This window comes from Dasypus novemcinctus, chromosome 14 (genome assembly GCF_030445035.2).
Source record: "Dasypus novemcinctus isolate mDasNov1 chromosome 14, mDasNov1.1.hap2, whole genome shotgun sequence".
In the NCBI taxonomy this organism is placed as follows: Eukaryota; Metazoa; Chordata; class Mammalia; order Cingulata; family Dasypodidae; genus Dasypus; species Dasypus novemcinctus.
The window spans coordinates 49,008,766-49,031,220 of NC_080686.1; the positions used below are offsets into that span (position 1 = coordinate 49,008,766).

A 22,455-nucleotide genomic window follows, 5' to 3' on the forward strand; every position below is an offset into this window, starting at 1 on the left:
TATGATTAATGTATTAATCTTTATAATTCAATGAAAAGACAATGTTTATTATTTCATGTACTTTCTTCTCTGAAAAGTTCTCAATTCTTGTCACGGAAACTTGTAAGCAGTTGAGCAGCTTCTGTCTGTATCTAAAATGGAAAAAGACATGTTTTAAATAAGTAGTACAGCATAGATATTAATTTATGAAAATGAGGTTTTAAAGTACACTGTGGTATCTAAGAGTTTCTAAAACCAGGATAGAACATAAGAAAACTTTGTGACTGTGATGAAATTAAATACTCAGAGAAATTTTCCTTTTGATATATACCCCCTTACCTTTTACACCTTATCTTTTAGAAATCTTATTTATCTGCCATATATATCAATCAGGAATAATTCTGTATTGTAAGAAGTGATTTATAACATCTATTTGGTGATAGGAATTAAACATTACCTATGCAGAAATCAGTGTATAGGTCAATGAATTCTCATTTGAAAGGAACCCTACTGTTTTCAACAGTAGATGTATTTAGGCAATCATACCTAAAGAAATTCTTAATTCACCCTTAATAATTGCTGTCAGCAGAAACCTATCTGCTTTACATTATTGGAGAAGATTACCTGTTTATCTTCCTCTGTGTGTGCTGGATAATCCTTTGCTTTCATTAGCCAGAAAGCAGCAAGCTTTTTGTTTTGTAGCTTCAAATAAGTCTTTCCTAAAAGAAGCAAGTTTTTGCTATAGAAGTTTGGATCCACTGTATATGAAAAAAGAAAAACAAATTTATCTCAAATGACACAGCATTGCTTTTTATATATTTTCTTTTTATCTATTATTTTTTTTAGGAGGTTCCGGAGATTGAAATCAGGACCTCATACATGGGAAGCAGGAATGCAACCACTGAGCTAAATCCACTCCCCACTTTTATATATTTTTAAAGGTATAATTTTTTCAGTCTAAATTTCAATGATAAATTTGTGTGGTCAGCAAGTAATTTAGGCTACTATAATTCTCTTATGTTCAGCTCTTCATATTTCAAACAATTATTTGTAAAATAATTACCATTTATTGAGTGTCTACTAAATGCTAGACACCGTATTACATTTCTAATTTTCACAGTAATTTTATAAAACAGGTATTATGCCCATTTTATAGGTGATAAACTGAGGCTCTTGATAGACAATAAACTGCATATGGAAAGGAATTTTCAATTTTTTTAAAGATCTATTTTATTTATTTCTCCCTGCCCTTCCCCCATTCCCCCCCATTGTCTGCTCTCTGTGCCCATTCCCTGTGTGTTCTTCTGTGTCTGCTTTTATTCTCATTAGGCAGCTTCAGGAACTAATCCTGGGACCTTCCAGAGTGGGAGAGAGGTGATTACTCTCTTGCACCACCTCAACTCCCTGTTCTGCTACGTCTTCTTATTCTCTCTTCTGTGTCTCTTGTTGCATCATCTTGCTGCGCCAGCTCTCCGCGTTGGCCAGTATTCCTGCACAGGGCAGCTTTCCTGCGCTGGGTGGCATTCCCACACAGGGCAGCACTCCCATGTTGGCTGGCCCTCTGCATGGGTTGGCAGTCCGCATGGGCCAGCTCGCTGCGTGGGCCAGCTTGCTCTCACCAGGAGGCCCTGGGCATCGGACCCTGGACCTCCCATATGGCAGATGGGAGCCCAATTGGTTGAGCCACATTCATTTCCTGGAATTTTCTTTTTAATCTCTTTTAATCCCTGGTGTATCCTAAGTGCCTAGATCAGTGTATGGAACATAACACGCACCCAATGTATATTTGCTCAGTGAGTTCATTAAATTATATTGACCGACACTCCCATAAATACATTTGATCAATATTTACTGAATGTCTACTACACTAAAGCACTGAGAGAAATTTCTAATCTTTCAGCATTTATACTGAAAAAGGAGAAAGAAATATGAACACAATAAAATAAAAAGCAGTGAAAGAAATACCAGATGTGCAAACTTTACAGTGTTACGGAGGTGGTGGGAAGGTATATCTGGGTTGGGTTTTGGAGAACCCAGATTTTAACAGAAAAGTGGAACATTCTTGGCCAAGGGACCAGTATGAACAAAAAGCCTAGTAATGAAAGCATGAGATTGTCTCACTAACTTCATTACTTCCTGACATGGTTTCCTCCTAATAACCTTGTACCTTCTATATTCAAAGCATACTTCTTCCTGGATACAATTATGATAAACTCATCTTCTCTTTAGCCCAGAATTATCTTCTTTTATTTGAATGTACTTGTTGCTGTGGTTAGGTTTCCTTCGAGTTATCTGTATTCATTCATTTACTCACTTATTCATTTAAAAAATGTGCTAGGCAGTGAGGATGCATCTGTGAGCCAGAAGGACAAAGTCCCCATCTTCCCTAGCTTAGACAAGTAAATAAATATTTATAATATGGAGTGATAAGGGCCCTAATGGGAGAACTAAAAGGTGTAAGGTATAGGAGGAGGAGATTCTGACCCATAATTAGGCCATAAAGAAAGGCCGCCTAAAGGAAGTGCTTCCTCTGCGTTAACACCTGAAGGATAACTGGAGTTACAGAATACTATCTTAGCAGTCTGAGGTAAGATTGCATTTTTTCAACACTCCCAACCCTTAAGTCTACAATGCCTTATATTTCCTTTCCAATTGCACTTTCAAATAACTTTGACAAAATTTAATTCCTAGATTCAAAATTATGATACATAAAATAGTACCATCATGACAGGATATCAATGGAAGGAAATAAAAGAATAAATTAGAATTTATAAATTACAGAGCTATGTAACATTCAGACACAGTTCTGCTACTGCAGAATTAATTATTTAAAAAAAACAACAAAACACTGGCATTGTGAAAGCATTTGAACAGATCCTTATATGTAGGATCTCAAAGAAATTTAAGAAACACAATGTCTTTTAAATTTTCTTTTTTTTAAAATATTATAGAAGGGAAATGGCTGTGGCTCAATTGACTGGGCTCCTGTCTACCATATGGGAGGCCCTGGGTTTGCATCCCTGGGCCTCCTTGTGAAGGCAGGCTGGTCCATACCCATGGAGAGCTGATGGCCCATGCCCTGTGGAGAGCTGACGGCCTGCGCCTGCAGAGAGCTGGCGCAGCAAGATGACGCAACAAAGGGAGACAAGAAGACACAGAACACGCAGCGAATGGACACAGAGAGCAGACAGACAGCAAGCCGCAAGGGGGTATAAATAAAATGAATCTTAAAAAAAAACAAAAACTATATATATATATATACACACACACATTAAAAATATTATAGAAATACATTTCTGATGGCTTTTTGGTATACCTGGTAATATGTAGGCTTATGTCCCTTATTTCTCCTCTTAATACTACTAATATTAGTACTAATAGTAATATTAGGATAAATTTCAGGTGGGCTGGTGTCAGTTTTGTACATTATTTATTTAAAGCAAGAGTGACAAAGTTTTCTTCAATTAAGAAGACAGTATCGGGAAGCAGATGTGGCTCAAGCAATTGGGCTTCCGTCCAATTGCTTGAGGTCCAGGGTTCGATGCCCAGGGCCTCCTGGTGAGAGCAAGCTGGCCCATGTGGCAAGCTGGCCCACGCAGAATGCTGGCCTGTGCAGAGTGCTGCTCTGTGCAGGAGTGCTGCCCTGTGCAGGAGTGCTGGCCCGCACAGGAATGCTGGCCCGCACAGGAATGCTGGCCCACGAGGAGAGCTGGTGCAGCAAGATGATGCAACAAAAAGAGACACAAAGGAGAAATAATAAGAGACGCAGCAGATCAGGGAGCTGAGGCGGTGCAAGAGAATGATCACCTCTCCCCCACTCTGAGGGTCCCAGGATCAGTTCCTGGAGTCACCTAATGAGAATACAAACAGACACAGAAGAACACGCAGCAAATGGACAGAGAGCAAACAATGGAGGAAGGGGGAAGAAATAAACAAATCTTTAAAAAAAAGAAAAGAAGACAGTATCTTCAACAGAATAAAAACAAGACTTAAAACCAGACAATTCTCCTTTAAATATCTCTTTAGCAATGTCAACTTGAATAAGACAGTTACCTATCTAAGCCTCATCTCACAAAGGAAAGTCCAATTACATACAATGGGTAACCATTTCAGAATTGTAGCTCTAAATTCAGTAACAGCCTATGTCTTAAATTTCAGGTAATCTTTACAGATAAAGACTTTAAAATTTGTTTCACAATATCTAGTGCAAAAAAAGTATATCAGAATAAGAAACTTATTCTTATTTTTTAAATTCCTATTATATATATTCAGCGTTCATACAATTTTTCATACTCTTTTAGCTGTAATAAAATGTGAAACCAAAAATATATTACCTTGTTCAGCCCTGTGAAAATAGCCTAGGGCCTGTTAAAAAAAAACACAAAGATCCCAAACACAAGGATTAAAACATAATCAATAAAAATTGGTAAAAGCATTTTCCCAAAAGATCTCCCTATTTCTACATTTAATGTAAGGCTGGAAGTAAATTAAATCATCTTAAAATAACAGTTAATTCTTCAACAATGAAAGTCAAGAAGCCAAAATAAACATAATCCTATTATATCATCAGAAAAGACAATTACAACTGAGGACCACTTCTGGTAAGACCTTGGTTGCTATTAAGAACTTGTACTAAACTGGTACCAAATGCAGAGAAAAATGTGCAATCCAGCTATTTGACCTTTCTTTTAAAAATCATTAATAGTGACTACTAGCAAAAACTAGATAAATCAAAAGCTAGATATACTCAGTCCTTTATATAAAATGTTACTGTGAGCCTGGAACTCTCTAATACTATTTGTTGCAATAAACTACTGCCTTTACATTGGTTTCTCAGAAACATAATTTGTTATAGAACCAACTATATCTTTTCTCCTTAGAATGCATTCTTTTTAATAACAATAAATATTTCCCAATTGTGTTCTAATTTTACAACTAAATATTCTTTACATAAATTTCTAAACTCTAGCTTCCCAGAATGAAAAAATAGCTCTTTGTTATGCTATAAGTATTGGAAGAACTTTTCAAATTACCTATTTTCTTACCCTGGAATTTTTCTTTCTGATAAATAAACTCAGTGTTTATCCAGAAATCTCTTTCAAGTCTTATTTTTAACAGGAAAAGCAAAACTACTGAAAATGAGAATATGAGCCTTTTAGAACCACTTAAAAAAAAAGTTATGATTAATGTTCCTTTATCAATGCAAACAAATGCTTTGCACTTTTATAGATAAATGACTTTATTTTATTGTGTAGAATGTACCTAAAACATGCTGGGTAATAGGTGCTGTATTTTTTGTTCTCCTTTATGACTTTATATAGCACAGGTTTCTAACAGAAAATAGAGGTATTTTAGCCATGAACTATTTTATTTGACAATATGCCAGAATTATCAGCCACTTGCCTAAAGAAAATGAACCACTCACCAGTCATGGATAATAAGTAAAATATTAAGGCTTTCTGATAAGATAGTTGAACTGGATCTTTAGAAACTTGCTCAAGTCCCTCACTGAATCAGAGCTCCAGATGTGCAGACACTGTAGAATGGTGCTGTAGTTAGGAAATTGGTACTAAATTAACAAAGGACATCATACTACCTCCTCATAGGTGGAACTAGGAGGAGTTGCAAACAGCATTTTAGCAATTCTTCTTTGATACCAAGGCATTTCAGCAAATGTGTAACACCTATATGGAAATAAAATAACATTTATACATTTGAATTGAAGCTTCCTTTTTTTCCTCCTACAGACATCTTAATAGTATAAAAAGAATCCTTTCGTACTTTTAAACAACTTGGGTTTTATATGATAGCCAGTAGACTAATATTCATACTGAATTATCTAGAGAATTAACATATACTGATCCATCAGATGGGGTGTACTTTGTGATTAAATATAAGCAGTAAGCAATAGTAATCATAATGATAAAACAGTCTATCATTCATCATTTGGAAGCTCAATCTGTAAAAGATGGTGGGCTACATGATTTACATATATTATCTCTCTCTCCTCTTTGCCCTACAACTATGATAGCAACATTACTCCAATTTTTTTTCACACAAAAACAAACTCAAGTTAAAACTTACTCAAGAAAAGTGACAAAACTAAACAATATGCAGAAATAACAATGGCAACCTACAATTTAAGTCTACATTTTTTAATGTGTAAAGTAGATAACTAACATCCAAGGATTTTTCCAACTTTAAGAAATAAGTAGGAAAAAAAAACATTCAATCTTTGACAAGATCTGAATTCCTTGAGGCAAAAACAGTATCTCATATGTTTAATCACTGGCATCTGAGTTTGTGACTGCCCCTCAATTATCATTAGTCCTCAGTTTTTTTTAATTTAATAAAAAGTACTGCATCCTGAGAGGTATTTCTCTCTTTTTTTTTTAATAATTTCCATTCTATAACATTCAACCCTTTTTTTTTTAACATCTTTATTTTTATTTATTTATTTTAATGATTTACTTATTTCTCTCCCCTTCACCCCCCAGCCCCGGTTGTCTGTTCTCTGTGTCTATCTGCTGTGTCTTCTTTGTCCATTTCTGTTGTCAGCGGCACAGGAATTTGTGTTTCTTTTTATTGCGTCATCTTGTTGTGTCAGCTCTCCATGTGTGCAGCTCCATTCCTGGGCAGGCTACACTTTCTTTAGTGCTGGGCGGTTCTCCTTACAGGGCGCACTGCTTGCACGTGGGGCCCCCCACGCGGGGGACACCCCTGTGTGGCAGGGTACTTCTTGTGCGCATCAGCACTGTGCATGGACCAGCTCCACACGGGCCAAGGAGGCCCAGTGTTTGAACCGTGAACCTCCCATGTGGTAGACGGACGTCCTAACCACTGGGCCAAGTCCGCCACCTATCTCTCTTTTAAATGAGTTTGATACAGGACTGTTTGTACTGTTACCCCCATCTTGGATTACAATAAATATTTAATTCTGCAGAATACACCTTAAGAAAACAGTGGCCAACCTGTCTCAAGAAAATCTCTTCAACTAGCAAGCAGTTAATAGACTGATGTACCCTGAGACCAGCAAAATAATGATCTATATTGGATACAAGGTTACAGAAAAATATAAAGATAATGAAAGTCAAATTATATTTTTCCTTAGATGAATCAGATTGTAATGACATACTCTGAAAATGCAAAGACCCTCTTGCGGCCTCTTATGGTATTATTATTATTATAGATTAATTCAGTTTCATTTAGCCTGTTAAGTGAGAAAAATATTTACTAGCAAAGGGAATTTAAAGATCTAACAAAAAGTTTTAATGCCTCTGAAGTGTGAATACATGTTTCTAAATAATTTGAATAACACTAGCATGATCGTAATCAAATTTAGTATTTTCTAAAAATACATGCATATGTACTAATTTACTGAATTTATCATTCTAGCCTCTGCCATCTTGTTTTTAATATACTATAAAATATTTATATTCTCTAAAAATAAGATGAATGACTTAAATATTTATTTCAATAAATTTTCTTACCAAATACCCATAAGGTGAATTGAGGTAGCATCTTTAGGGTTCAGTTCAATTGCTTTCTAACAAGAAACAAGGAGAAAATCAATCATATTTGCTTTATAAACACCAGTAAGTACATTATTATGTTTGCTGGAGATGCCATGATTAAAACACGCATTTCAATTCTTTTATATTAGTTACCATCAACTTTCTTCCTCCTGATTCTTCAACTGATTACATTCATTTTGACACACTAGAAATGACTTGTACTTAGGTTACTATTCTATAAGGTTCTGAAACAGTTTATCAAGATGAGGAAAAAAAACATGAAAAATAGTATATGAATGAAATTAATTTTGAAAACAGTAATAATCTAAAACTCTCAATGCTTTTTCTAGATTAAAGGTAAAATAAGCAAGGCAGTCTTTTTTTGACAAGTCCTATGCAAATTCTGAATAAAAAGCATTCTGTCCTAAAAGAGGAAAAAAAAGGACGTAATAGGATTTTTGATGTTGGAGTTTGATGGTGAAGCCTTAAGCTGGAGCCCCAGAGAAGTAAGCTCACAGAGGATACAGAAGCAAGCCCCAGGAAGAGAGAAACCCTGAGCCCAGGAAAAAGAAGCCTGAAGAAGGAACCCAGGAAGCCTGAACCCTCACAGACATCAGCAGATATCTTGCTCCAACACGTGGAAATAGACTTTGACAGGTTTCTCTTCATAACCATTAGAAGAGTTGCTTCATTTCAGAAAACAGCAGGAAGCTGTTAACAGATGAAGAGGTACCAATAGTAATGGGTTCTGGAATCAGACAGGCCTGAGTTTAAATCCACTTCCTCTACTTATGAGCTACATGAAAACTGAGCAACTCACTTTGAACTCCATGAATTTAGTTTCCTATTCAGTAAAATATATAAAATGCCACTGTCAAGTTTCTTGTGAAAATGAAGTGGAATATTGTAAAATAAAGTACAAGGCCCATGACAAGAAAAAAAAAAGTACATAATAATTTTAAAGTCTCTTCCTATATTGCAAAACTTTGTTCAACTTTCTCATCTGTACTTACCACAAAGGAAAAACAAATACTTTTTATTCATGAAATACATTAATTCATAGAATAATAATGTACAATGTAAAATGTTTATAAAATTTCCCTAATTTCTATTCACTATGTGAAATTAGTGAACCTCACTAACTAGTATATGTGAATTAGTGTAAAGCATAAACTACAGAATAAATTTTAAAAATTTTACTCCCCCCTTTATCCAAATATTCTGTTGAAAAGCATTAAGGAAATTCTACAGACTAAATGTTAACCCTATTAAAAATAAAATAATTTAAAAATTAAGTTGTCCTTCTTTACGCTGTTCTATAAATTCCTATATTCATTTTCAGTTTGGTAATGTGAGGTACAAATTGGCTCTGAGGCCAAAATGCTACTAGGGTTTGAATAACGGCTCATTGACCTATATTTTACTGAACTTGACAAGTTCCATATTCTCATTGTATCTGAGTTTGCACTTTCGAAGAATGTAGAAAATAATATACTAACACTTAAGGTTGTGGTAAAAATTAAATGAGTAACAGGGTACTTAGCATGATGCCAGCCTCATATCTTCTATTACCAACATCATTTTGCTTTTTATTAAGTACCAGACAATTTATTTCTAACATGATTTAATGCCAGTAGTAGTAAGCCAAGTAAGTAGTAGTAGCAGAGATCTTGCTTTAATAATAGGGTTTAGAATCAGCACTGACCTAATTTTTACTTCTTCTTAAATAGAGTGATATGATTTATAACAAAATATATGTTTTGTTTTTTTTTTAAAGATTTATTTTTATTTATTTAATTCCCCTCCCCTCCCCCAGTTGTCTGTTTTCTGTGTCTTTTTGCTGCGTCTTGTTTCTTTGTCCGCCTTTGTTGTCATCAACGGCACGGGAAGAGTGGGTGGCACCATTCCTCAGCAGGCTGCCCTCTCCTTCGCGCTGGGTGGCTCTCCCTATGGGTGCACTCCCTGCGGGGGACACCCCTGTGTGGCAAGGCACTCCCTGCGCACATCAGCACTGTGCATGGGCCAGCTCCACACGGGTCAAGGAGGCCCGGGGCTTGAACCGCGGACCTCCCATGTGGTAGACCAACGCCCTAACCACTGGGCCAAAGTCGGTTTCCCCAAAATATATGTTAAAATATTTAAACACAACTTATTGTACAACCTTTCCCAACTGGAGTACAAATAGGGTTAAACCCTACAAAAAAAAAATAATATGAGTGACTACTTTCTCCGATCTCCCAAAAATCAAACTGAACTACTACCATTCCGTATGTATGGGAGAGAAATTAATTCATCACATACAAGGGAGGTCTGGGGGAGATCAGGATTTCTCTTATGGAATGGAGTTGAGGCTGTGCCAAAGTAAACCTGTTTTTATTATAATCCTTCCTGCCCTTAGTTTAAGTGTCTTTCAAAAATAATACAAAGATGGTAATTCCCTATGGCTTTAGATGTAATGATGGACTTCAGATTTGAATTCATGAGCTTCAGAATGTAAATGCAAAATACTGTCATTTTCAATATATTTAAACTTATGTACATTTGAAAGCTTATATAAAACACTTAGTTTTGTTTTTTTAAAGATTTATTCATAATAAATTATAATTTATTTTATTTATTTCCCCCCTTTCTATCCCCCTCCCACTCCCGCCACCCTGCTGTTTTTGCTGTCTGTATCCATTTGATCATCTGTATCTATTTCTCTTTTGGTCTTCCCAATTTTTCTCCTCTAGGATTCATTGGGATTCGATCCTGGGGAACTCTGCAATGGACAGATATTCCCTGTTAGCTGTGCCACCTCAGTTCCTGGTTTCTGCTGAGCTTCACTTTGACCCTCCCCTTCATCTCTCTTTTGTTATCTTGCTGCGTGACTCACTTGTGCAAGCACTGGCTCACTGCACAGGCACTCAGCTCGCCGTGCAGGCACTGGCTCACCACGCAGGCACTACACAGCTGCGCAGGAACGCTATCTCTTCTTTTTCACCAAGAGGCCCCAGGGATCAAACCAGGTCCTCCATATGGTAGGCGGAAGACATCACTTGAACCATATCTGCTTCCCCACTTTTTTTTTGTTTGAACAATCTTACCCTACACACTGTTCCTTTAAACTAAAAAGAAAGTATACACTAGTATATTTTCTGAAAATTTTTAATCACATTGAAAATTATTTGTTATATAGTTCTACCTCCTGAAGCACAGAAAGATTAGGTGATTTAACTAAAGCCACTGGGCAAATTACTATATTTCACTGAATCTAAGACACCATAAATTCTATGATGCACCTTTATTTTACGTACCAATGTGAAATAAAAAAACCAAAAACATTGCCAATTATTAAGATACCACTGATTAAAAGATGCAATCTGATTTCAAAAATCTTGGGGAAACGGACTTTGGCCCAGCAGTTAGGGCGTCCGTCTACCATATGGGAGGTCCGCAGTTCAAACCCCGGGCCTCCTTGACCCGTGTGGAGCTGGCCATGCGCAGTGCTGATGCGCGCAAGGAGTGCCGTGCCACGCAAGGGTGTCCCCCGCGTGGGGGAGCCCCACGCGCAAGGAGTGCGCCCGTGAGGAAAGCCGCCCAGCGTGAAAAGAAAGAGCAGCCTGCCCAGGAATGGCGCCGCCCACACTTCCCCTGCCGCTGACGACAACGGAAGCGGACAAAGAAACAAGACGCAGCAAATAGACACCAAGAACAGACAACCAGGGGAGGGGGGGAAATTAAATAAATAAATAAATCTTTAAAAAAAAAAATCTTAATATTTGAAAAACGTATATTTTTAAATTATGTATATCAAGTAATATCAATATCTCAACAAGAATGCTAGGTTTCTTGACTTCCAGTTCAATGTTCTTTTTCATCAGCTGTTATATAAATTAGAAATTGGGCCTATAAACATAAAATTCTGAAAATCTATTGGATAGCATATCCAGCATTATTTCTAGGTATTTTTCATCACTTTCTTTTTCTTTGTTTTTCGAAATGGACTACAAAATCAAAAGAGAAAAATTTGCTTGTGTTATTTTGCCATTTTTTTGAGGACAATGGAGTAGTATGTATATATGTCATAAAATATGCCAACTCCTACCAAATTTCTAGCACCTTAGGAAATGTTTACCATAAATAAGTTAACTAACTATAGAGGAATATAAAAAAATACACAGGGAAGCAGATGTGGCTCAACTGATAGAACGTCCACCTACCATAGAGGAGGTTCAGGGTTCGATACCCAGGGCCTCCTGGCCTGTGTGGTAAGGTGGCCCATTCGCAAGGAGTGCCATGCTATGGAGGGGAGTGCCATGCTATGGAGGGGAGCCCCACAAACAAGGAGTGTGCCCCGCAAGGAGAGCTGCCCTGTGCGAAAAAAGCACAACCCACCCAGGAGTGGCGCCACACAAATAGAGAGTTGACGCAGCAAGATGATTCAACGAAAAGAGACACAGATTCTTGGTGCCACCTGACAAGAATGCAAGTGGACACAGAAGAATACACAGCAAATGGATACAGAGAGCAGATAATGGCGGGTGGGGGAGGGGGAGGGGGAAGGGGAGAAAAATGAACAATAAATAAATAAGTCTTAAAAAGTGAAAAATAATAAAATAAAAAATAATAAAATAAATTTTAAAATACATACAATATACAGAGATCATAATCTTAAACAGTATTACTATTGGGGGTATAACTGTGTTAAGATGTTAACACTATTAAAACAAAAAACAATCCCAGTATCTTTAGGACTTTGTGTAGTACCTTCCCTCAGACACTCTGGCCTTGACCACATGATTTGTTTGACTCAATAGGATAATTTCTCGTAAAATGGAGCTTTTCTCTTAGGACAGTCACACTTGGAAGCCAGCAACCATGCTGCAAAGAACACTGGGCTTTACTAAACATGAGAACACAACAGATAGAAGCCCTTATAGATGAGTGGCATGTCATGTAGCAAGAGATAACTAAAACAAATCTATTAAGAAAAATAATAAAATTTTAGATCTAAGATATAAGAACTTTAATAATTCATCAGTACCTCAAAATGTTCCTTGATAATGTAGGCATTTGCAATTTTAGCCTTGATGCCTTCATAATCTCCAACATCACTAATACAGATTGCATACCACTAAAAATAGAAAATAAGTATAAGAACAATAATACTCTTAATATTCCATTCAATAACAAGGTAAAACTGTATCTTTATTCATCAGTGTCATTCTCACTGAACAAAAAGTTATTGACCATAAAAACTGTCTTAAATGTACTAGAATATACAAAGAGAAGTGGACATGGCCCTCTAGGAAATTACATTCTAGCTAAAGAAATAGAACATGTTTCTGTGTAACTATGCTACAAGGTAGAAAGTGATGAATTCCTTAAGAAGGTTCTCAAGAAAAACATATATCATGTATATGGCCTGAGGGATAAATTTATAAAAATTCACAATTGAACAAGTATCGTTTTGCCTTCACATTCTCTCTTCCTTTTCTGGGAACTGCCCTTCTTCTTGCATCTGCATTGTTATAGTAGGAAAAGTCACATTTTGTCAATTGTGACCTTGAATCCATAGCCATAATTGCACAATGGACCCAAATTGAGATAATCTGAGTTTCTTCCCAAACAATCTAAGATATTCCAGCTTCAGACTAGTTGGTCTTTTGAAAAATGCATAAACCCAGAATCTATGGTTACTCAACAGATTGGCTAAAGAGAAAAAGACTACAGCAAGAAAGATTTGAAGAGAATAGCAGAGAAGAGAGACAAAGAAGCTTCAGAGCATTCAAATCAGTTTTTCTCTGAGGCCCAAGGCACACTGTTTTGAGGGTCTGTGAGACTTTTAGTTTGAGCTAATTTCTGGAGATTTTAATAATTGTAACAAAAAAAGTCTTAACTAAGGCAACTTCTGTTTAAATCCTCTCTGCCAAATATTTTGTAGCTTGATACATTTACTGAAAATAAAGTTTGATTTAAAACACACACACAGCTCTATAGACTACACTCATTTAGTTTCCATTAACATTTACCCAGTAGCCCAAATGCAACTGACTAGAAGGGTCACAAGGGTTTCAAACTCAGTGTTCTAATCTTACCCCAATTGTCAGTGCTCAGGATAAAATCACCTTCTCTTATACATTTAATAATTGTCTATATGCAGAGCAAACACAAATACCCCTTGATCAGATTATAAGACTGTTAATAAATGACAATACCTGCAAGAGCTGATAGTAGGAGATAGACTCATAAGTGATCTTTATTGCCATATCAACACTTACTTTTTCAATTTCCAAAGTGTCTATTTTCTTTAACAAGTTTGCATTAATTTTTAAAGAAAAGTTTTATTTTAAGTAAAATAGATATCTAGCCATGAGGCGTAATAGAGACCAGATTTACCTGCCTGCCTAAAACAAAAGAAAACAAACAAAAAAAACAAAATACAAGAAATAAACACTCTCAGGATTTTAGACATCAGACAAGAGTGACACCTGGGATAAGAAACAGATGAATGGAGCCCTCTGATTGCCCCAAGTTTCTATGTGGAGAAATTTCCAAGCTAAAACACACAGGGCAAAACTGGCAAAACCTGAGAGTCTCACTAATTGGAGGTAATGGAGCTGAGTCTGTGAAAGCTCAGGTGGTTAGAGTTCGCACGGCAGAGTACTGGAGAGGAGAGAGATACCTGAATCTAGAACTACAGAGAACTGCAGAAAGTGACCACTGAGTATTCAACTGAGTAGAGAGTAAACTTGCATGAGAAGTACAACCCAAGGCTAGGAAAAGAACCATCCAAAATGTTTGGAAGGAACATTATGTAGAGCACACAACTATGAGAGTAGGAAAATCAGTCTAGATTAAATGCTGTTTTATTCCAACTTAACAAACCTTAAAGCAAAATCTAAAAAGATCAAGTTTTTTCCAAGTAACTTAACCACACCCCAAAATAAAATTCAAGACTGTATTTAATAACTACAAACTACCCAGAACCCAACAAAATAAAATTCACAATGTCTTACATCCAATCAGATATTACCAGGCATGCAAAGGGAAAGGAAAATAAAATTCACAATGAAAGAAAAAAAAATCAACTGAAACTGGTATAGAAATGGCACAAATATTCATATATTGATAGACAAGAATATTAAAACAATTATATCTGTATTTCATATATTTGAGAAGCTAGAGGAAAGAAAAAACATGTTAAATAGAGATGCAAGATATTAAAGGCAGAAAAACAACTGCAGAAGAAATTACTAAATTTGAAAACAAGAATAGAAAATATTAAAAATTGGAACACTGAGAGGAAAAAGACTAAAAGCAAAAGGTCATCAAGGAACCTATGGACAACTCTAAGTGAGCAAATACACATGTAACTGGAGACCAAGAAAGAGAGGGGTCAGAGGGAGAAACCAAAAATAATGCCTAAAAGAATGGCTGAAAAATTTCCAAATTTCATGCAAACTATAAACGTGTAAATCCAAGAAATGTTGTGAAACATAAATACAGGGAACATGAAAATAAACTATAGTATGGCATATAAAAATGAAATAGCTTAAAACCAGTGGTAAAGAAAAGTAAAAAAAAGCAGCCAGGCAAAAGATTTATCACATACGAAGAATTACAGATTTATCTGAAATGATGGAAACTAGAAGAAGTGGTACGACGTCTTTAAAGTACTGAAATGATTAAAACTGTCAACATGGAGTATTTTACCATGGAAAAATATTTTTCAAAAGAAAACTGAAATAAGACTTTTACAGTTATATAAAAGCTAAAGGTAATCACTAACAGGCTTATACTACATCATTAAAAGTATTTGTGTTACTTTGGATAGATCATATGGTATGAGAATACATTTCAAAAAAAGCCTGCTGAATAAATAAATAATTTGCAAGAAAAGCCAGAAATACCAGCTATGTACAGTAGGGAAAAGAGAGACTGAGAGGTGAAGAATTTTGTTTACCTCTTTGTTTATTATTATTGAAATAATGAAAATGCTCTAATAATGAAGTGATGAATGCACAACTATGTGATTATATCAAATACCACTGGATGAATTGTATGCTTTATTAATATGTACCAATAAAATTGATTTAAGATTTTTTAAAAAGTATGTGTGTTAGGCCTGAGAACAAAAAAGATGGGGAGGCTGAACACTTGACATCAAGGCAATCCACCAAACCTCGCTCAGAGTCAGGGCGTGGTGACAGAGGCAGTACATTTGTGGAGCAGGGAGCAGAGACCTGGAGAGTGTCAGGCAAGGGGAAACTCTGGTTGCACGGACCCGCGACAGCGTGAGAAGTACTAATTTTGACAACTTTGCACCATGCGTGAGTATAAGCTAATCATTCTTGGCCAAGGGAGTGTTAGAAATTCTGCTCTAACCACACACTTTGCTCAAGGAATTTTTGTTGAAAAATATGATCCTACGATACAGATTCTTATAGAAAGTTCTTTTGAAATGATTTCTTCTCCATAATGAAGTGATGAGTGATTCATATTGAGACTGAAACTTCAAGTTGAAGTAGATGCACAAGACTGTATGCTTGAAATCTTGGATAGTGCAAGAACAGAACAATACAGCAATGAAGGATTTGTATATGAAAAATGGACAAGGCTTTGCATTAGTTTATTCCATCACAGCACAGTTCATATTTAATGATTTATAAGATCTGAGAGAACAGATTCTTTGAGTAAAAGACACTGATGATGTACCAATGATTCCGGTTGGTAATAACTGTGACATGAAGGATGAAAGAATTGTAGGAAAGGAGCAAGGTCAAAATCTATCAAGACAATGGAACGACTGCATTCTTAGAATCTTCTGCAATAAAAAATAAATGTTAATGAGATCTTTTATGACCTAGTCTAACGGCACATTACTAAAAACTCAGTGCCTAGGAAGAAATTCAGAAAGACATCATATCTGCTGCTTTAATATACTATTTGCATTGTAGCTCCAAACCAAGCAGGACTTAAGAACTGTTGCCCAATTCAACAGTGCCATTATTCCAACTTCATTAAACCTACCAATATCTTAGATGGACTCTTCTGTGGTAGTGCCTTTAAAAGGCAGATGAAAACTACTCTAACAGTTTGCACATTCTAATCACTTCCAGTATCACAAGAGAGATTTTTACTTATATAGTAGTCCTAGAATATGCAGCTGGTAAAACCAGAGGCTATGTCCAGTATTACTGCTTAAATGACATTCTTCATCCACCAATGTTGCACATGAATGAAAATGGTATATTGTATACTTTAACACGCCCATAAACTTTGTATTGGAGAGTACAATAATGTAAATCCTGAGAGTACCAATATTTTAGCTTAATAAAGTCCAAAGAGCTCCAATATAGACTATTCCAGATAACTTCCATTCTTTGAAACTTGTAGCTTATTGTAATTTTTTTTTAAATTCAAAGTCATTATCATTGTATTGTACAAAATAAACTTTCCGATTAATGCAGCTATATAATTTTTAATTTTTTAAAAACCTGTGGAGACAGTGATCTTGTCTTTAAGATATGATAGTCCTTTCAGTAAAATATCTTAAAAGACATTGCCTTTAATATCTGTTAGGAAGGAAATGTCCAGACGTTTCGAATCTATTATGCTTCCTTTTTTGTTGACATAGTTTATAGTTTGTGTATAGTGGTGGTCTACAACAAGAAGTGTATACTTTCAAACAATTTTTAATGATCTAAAAATTTTTGTAAATCAATTTTCAGGCTTCTGCAGCTGTAGATTCTCACTGTGAATTCCTTGCTTGCTCATGCATAAGTCTATCTGCAGTACCCAAAATACAGGGTTAATATTTTTGCCTGCTATTGATTGTTTCCCATGTGTAACGGTTTGGTTAAGATGTTAAATGGTAAATGAGCACTGTGGAGGTGGAAAGTAATTTTAATCAATCAGGTGTAACTGGTCACAAGACCTAAGTTACAGTAACTATTGCTGTTTTATTTAACAATTTCTTATTGCTCTGTATGCATTAACGTTTGGGTTTAAAGATTGTGTATCTATCCTACAGGGAGCCACAGTATTTAAACTGACCAACCTAATGTTACAAGTAGTTTGAAGTGGCCAAATGTAAACCGAAAGCCTTAATTAAAGTGGTACAATTTTGTATAACTTAGCTCAATAGTTCAATAAATTTGGATTGCCAAGCAAGGGCTTGCATTATCATCACTTGCAATTTGAATGTTTTGTGTAATATTTAACAGTGCTAGTAAAGAAATATGGGTTTAACTTCTTAAACATAACAGGTGCATTTTACATTATGTGGTTTCATAATAATATTTGGGCAAGCCAGAGTCATCCATTAACTTTAGGAAGGATGAGTGAAAGAGCTCATATTTTTCTAGTATTGTTTGAATATATACATAACTACCTTTTGATCTTTTCCTTGGGAAAGAATTTTGTAAATCAAGCAATACTACTTATGCTTGATTTACTTATGACAAATACCTTCTGGGGAATTTTCAGTAGCTCTTTAGGTTGAAGAGGGAGGACTAAAAATACTTTGGATGTTACCTTAATGAACTTTTTAAAATGCAGGATAAAGTTACATTGAGAATAGTATGGTTATAAAAATCTTTGAATAAAAACAACAAAAAGTCTGTGTGTTAGAGAGTATCAATATGTTATAACAAATACCACAGACTGGTTGACTTAACCAGAATTTATTGTCTAAGTACTGGAAACCTGAAGTTCAAAATCAAGGTGTCAGCCAGACCAGGCTTTCTCTGGAGTCTGTAGCATTCTGGTCTGCTCAAGCAATCTATAACTCAATCTCAGCCTCCGTCTCATGGCCATCTTTCTCCTTGGTCTCCTATTTCTATGTCCAAATTTCCTCTGCTTATAAGGGTTCCAGTCATATGAATTAAGGACCACCCTGATTCTTAATAGGACCGTTAAAAATCCTATTTACAAATAAGTTCACAGCCACAGGGCTAGGGATTAGAAACTGAATATGTCTTTGTTGAGACATGATTCAATCCATACCACAGGCATGTAAAAGAACTGTTAAAGTCCTTCATACAGAAGGAAAATGACACTAGACAGAAATCTGGTTCATTCCTACAAAAGGAATGAACACAAAAATGGCAACTACATGGATAAATACAGACTTTTCTTTCTATTTATATCTCTATAAGAGATCATCTATTATTTAAAGTAAACATAGTATAAATGTATTCTGGCATTTATAACATATATAGAATATGTACCACAATAGAACAAGACCAGTTATTATTGAAGGTAGACTATAAGTTTAAAATGCATATTATAAACCCTAAAGCGACTAGTATAGAATAACACAGAAAATATTTACAGCTATTAAGCCAATAAAAAAAGTAAAATGTAGTCATAAAAATAATCAATACAGAAATCAGAAAAAGAAAACAGAAGAAACATAAATTTAAACCTAAATACATCAAAAACCACATAAAATGTAAATTATCCAAACACCCTAATTGCCAAACTGATTAAAAATGAGCAAGACTGGGAGAATGGATGTGGTCGAGCAGCTGAGTGCCTGCCTTCCACATGCGAGGTTCTGAGTTTGGTTCCCAGTATCTTCTGGGGAAAAAAAAACAAAAAACAAACAACAAGCAAAACAAAGAAACCAACTCAGGAAAACCTATGTGGCTCAATGATTGAGCATCATGCTCCCATATTTGAGGTCCCAGGTTCAATCTCCGGCCCTGGTACCTCAAAAAAAAAAAAAAAAAAAAAGAGAGAGCAAAACTGACAGTGACAAAAACAAAAACAGCAGAGTAAGGAATTCAAAATTTTACCTCTCCATAGAAGCAATGAAAAAAGAGGCAAAACTGTCAGAATCAACATTTTGGAGCCCTGAAAATTAATCAAAGGCTTTAGGATGCCAGGGAATACTTTGAAGGAAAAAAATGGCTGGTTCTTATAAAGAAATAAAGCATTGTGGTATTTTAACTTAATGCCCTGCTTCTGAACTCAGCATTGGTTGTTTAAAAAAAAAAAATAGCCCACATCCCTAGTACCAGAGAAAGCAGAAAAGACCTCATTCACAAAGAATTTTAATTAATTATTTGCCCTGACCCCACTGGTGGCTCCCTGGAAGACAAGCTCAAAGGGCTTGTCTTTATTTTGCCTAACTCAGAACAGGTCTAGTGCTAAAACTGCTTCCTGGGAGGCAATTGTCAAAAACGTTTTTAGATAATGGCTTAGGCTGCCATTATCTTGTTGGGGAAAACAATAAATTAGCCAAAAAGCTTGAGAGGAAAGGCTAGGAAATGACATCTCCATAAGGATTTTGAAAACCTCTATCATATTCTCAGAAGTCTAGAAAGCCAAGTACATGCTCATGGTTGTCTGCATGCTCAGGAAAGATCTGAGAAGACCCTAAACTTGCACCTGTTCCTGACCTCAGTGCTACTCAAGAAGAAAGTGAAGGCGAAGGTAGAGTTGTAAATATTACCTTGCTGAGTGTTGGAATTGTGCCCCAAAACATAGAGTCCCTCGGCAAAGACTGGAAGATCTTTTGGCTCCAAGTTTTTAAGTAAATTTGTCCAATTGTTAGCTGACCCCTAAGCTAATAGGATAGAGAATTCTGGGGCCACATACAACAAAGTATATAGAATTAATTCATAAAAGTCACTAAACAAAAAACAGCAGCAACCATTAAGTAGGTTGCCTTTTCACTTTCACGACAATTTCACTTGAAGCCCAAGTTTTTTTTTTAATTTTGAGGAGGTCCAATTTATCTTTTTTTTGTCACTCCAGCTTTGGATGAAAAGTTTGTGAAACTACTGCCTACCACAGTATTACATACATGCTTCCCTACATTATTTTCTAGGAGTTTTACAGTCCAGGCTCTTAAATTTAGGTCTTTGAGTTAATTTTTTCATAGGACATGAGATAAGGATTCTCTTTCACTCTCTTGGATGTGGATATCCAGTTCTCCAGCACTATTTGCTGAAGACACTATTCTGTCCCAGTTGAGTGGACTTGGCAGCATTGTCAAATATTAGTTGGTTATAGATGTGCAGGTCTATTTCTGAACTCTCCATTTGATTCCACTGGTCAATATGTCTATCCTTGTGCCAATACTATGCAATTTTGATCACAGTAGCTTTGTTTTTTGTTTTGTTTTTAAAAAAGATTTATTTATTTATTTCTCTCCCCTTCCCCCTATTGTCTTCTCTCTGTGTCCACTCACTGTGTGTTCTTCTGTGTTCACTGGCATTGTCAGTTGGCACTGGGAATCTGTGTCTCTTTTTTGTTGCGTCATCTTGCTGCATCAGCTCTCCGTGTGTGCAGTGCCACTCCTGGGCGGGCTGTGCTTTTTTTTTTCACACAGGATGGCTCTCCTTGTGGGGTGCACTCCTTGTGTGTAGAGCACCCCTATGTGGAGGCACCCCTGTGTGGCACAGCACTCCTTGCATGTGGCAGCACTGTGCATGGGCCAGCTCACCACATGGGTCAGGAGGCCCTGGGGATCCAACCCTGGACCATCCATATGGTAGGCAGATGCTCTATCAGTTGAGCCAAGTCCACTTCCCTGTAGCTTTGTAAGACACTTTAAAGTCAGGTGGTGTAAGTCCTTCTACTTCGTTCTTCTTTTTCAAGATGTTTTTTCTTTTTGGGGTGCCTTACCCTTCCAAATAAACCTAATTGGCTTTTCCATTTCTGAAAAAAAAAATGCTGTTGGGATTTATATTGGAATTGCATTGAATCTGTAAGTTATTTGGGGTAGAACTGGCATCTCAGTTTATTTAATCTTCCAATTCATGAACATGCAATGTCCTTCCATTTATTTTTAGACCTTCCTTATTTCTTTTAGCAATGCTGTTTTCTCTGTACAAATCCTTTACATCCTTAGTCAAATTTATTCCTAAATATTTTATTCTTTTAGTTGCTATTGTAAATGGAATTTTTTTCTTGATTTCCTCCTCAGATTGCTCATTCCTAGTGAATAGAGACACTACTCATTTTTGCATGTTCATCTTATATCCTGCCACTTTGCTAAACTCATATTACCTTAATTGTAGCTTTGTATATTTTGGGCTTTCTATAGGATCATGTTATCTGAAAGTACTGAAAGTTTTAATTCTTCCTTTCTAATCTATATGCCTTTTATTTCTTTTTCTTGACTAACTGCTCTAGCAAGAAGTTCTAACACAATGTTGAGCAAGAGAGGTGACAGTGGGCATTCTCTTCTTGTTTGGGATCTTAGAGGGAAAGCTTTTAGCCTTTCATCACTGAGTATGATGTTAGGTGTGAGTTTTTCATGTCTGCCCTTTATCATGTTGAGAAAGTTTCCTTCTATTCCTATATTTCAAAGCATTTTTATCAAGAAAGGATAATGAATTTTGTCAAATGCTTTTTCTGCATTGATAGAAATGATCATGTAATTTTTTTTCCTTTGATCTATTAATTTGATATATTACATTAATTGATTTTTTTTTTATGCTGAACTGTCCTTGCATACCTGGGACAAAATCCACTTGGTCAGAGTGTATATAATTTAATGTCTTGTTGGACTCTATTTGCAAATGTTTTGTTGAGGATATTTGCATCTAAGTTCATTAGAGAGATTGGTCTGTAGTTTTCTTGTAGCATCTTTATGTGGCTTCACAGAAAGAGTTAGGTAATGTTCCCTCCTCTTCAATTTTTTAAAAGAGTTTGAGTAGGATTGGTATTAGTTCTTTTCAGAATGACCAGTAGAATTCACCTCCAAAGCCATCTGGTTCTGGGCTTTACTTTGTTGGAATGTTTTTGATGAGTAATTCAATCTCATTACTTGTGATTGGTCTATTGAGGTCTCCTATTTCTTCTTTCATCAGTCATGTGTTTCTAAAACCTTGTCCATTTCTCCTAAGTTCTCCAACTTGTTGGCATACACTTCTTCATAGTACCCTCTTATAATCCTTTTTTATTTCTATGGGGTCAGTGGTGATGTCCCTTTTCTCATTTCTGATTTTATTTATTTGCA

At 35.9% G+C, this 22,455-nt stretch overlaps 1 protein-coding gene across 8 annotated transcripts in view; it reads right to left on the reverse strand.

The window, feature by feature from the left end:
• RMDN1 (regulator of microtubule dynamics 1) overlaps positions 1 to 22,455 on the reverse strand; it is a 63,918-nt gene continuing 41,463 nt past the window's right edge. The window contains exons 5-10 of one of the 8 annotated variants that reach the window (XM_058275699.2): positions 12,520 to 12,609; positions 7,470 to 7,525; positions 5,576 to 5,663; positions 4,314 to 4,344; positions 604 to 698; positions 1 to 131 (exon numbers count right to left, since the gene is read on the reverse strand). In XM_058275699.2, coding sequence (XP_058131682.1) covers positions 81 to 131; positions 604 to 698; positions 4,314 to 4,344; positions 5,576 to 5,663; positions 7,470 to 7,525; positions 12,520 to 12,609 — 411 coding nt within the window. In that variant the 3' untranslated portion in view covers positions 1 to 80. Of the gene's footprint in view, positions 132 to 603; positions 738 to 3,358; positions 3,689 to 4,313; positions 4,345 to 5,404; positions 5,664 to 7,469; positions 7,526 to 12,519; positions 12,610 to 22,455 lie in introns of those variants that run through there. The other 7 variants (XM_058275697.2, XM_004474750.5, XM_004474749.5 and 4 more) reach the window with 7 other exon arrangements.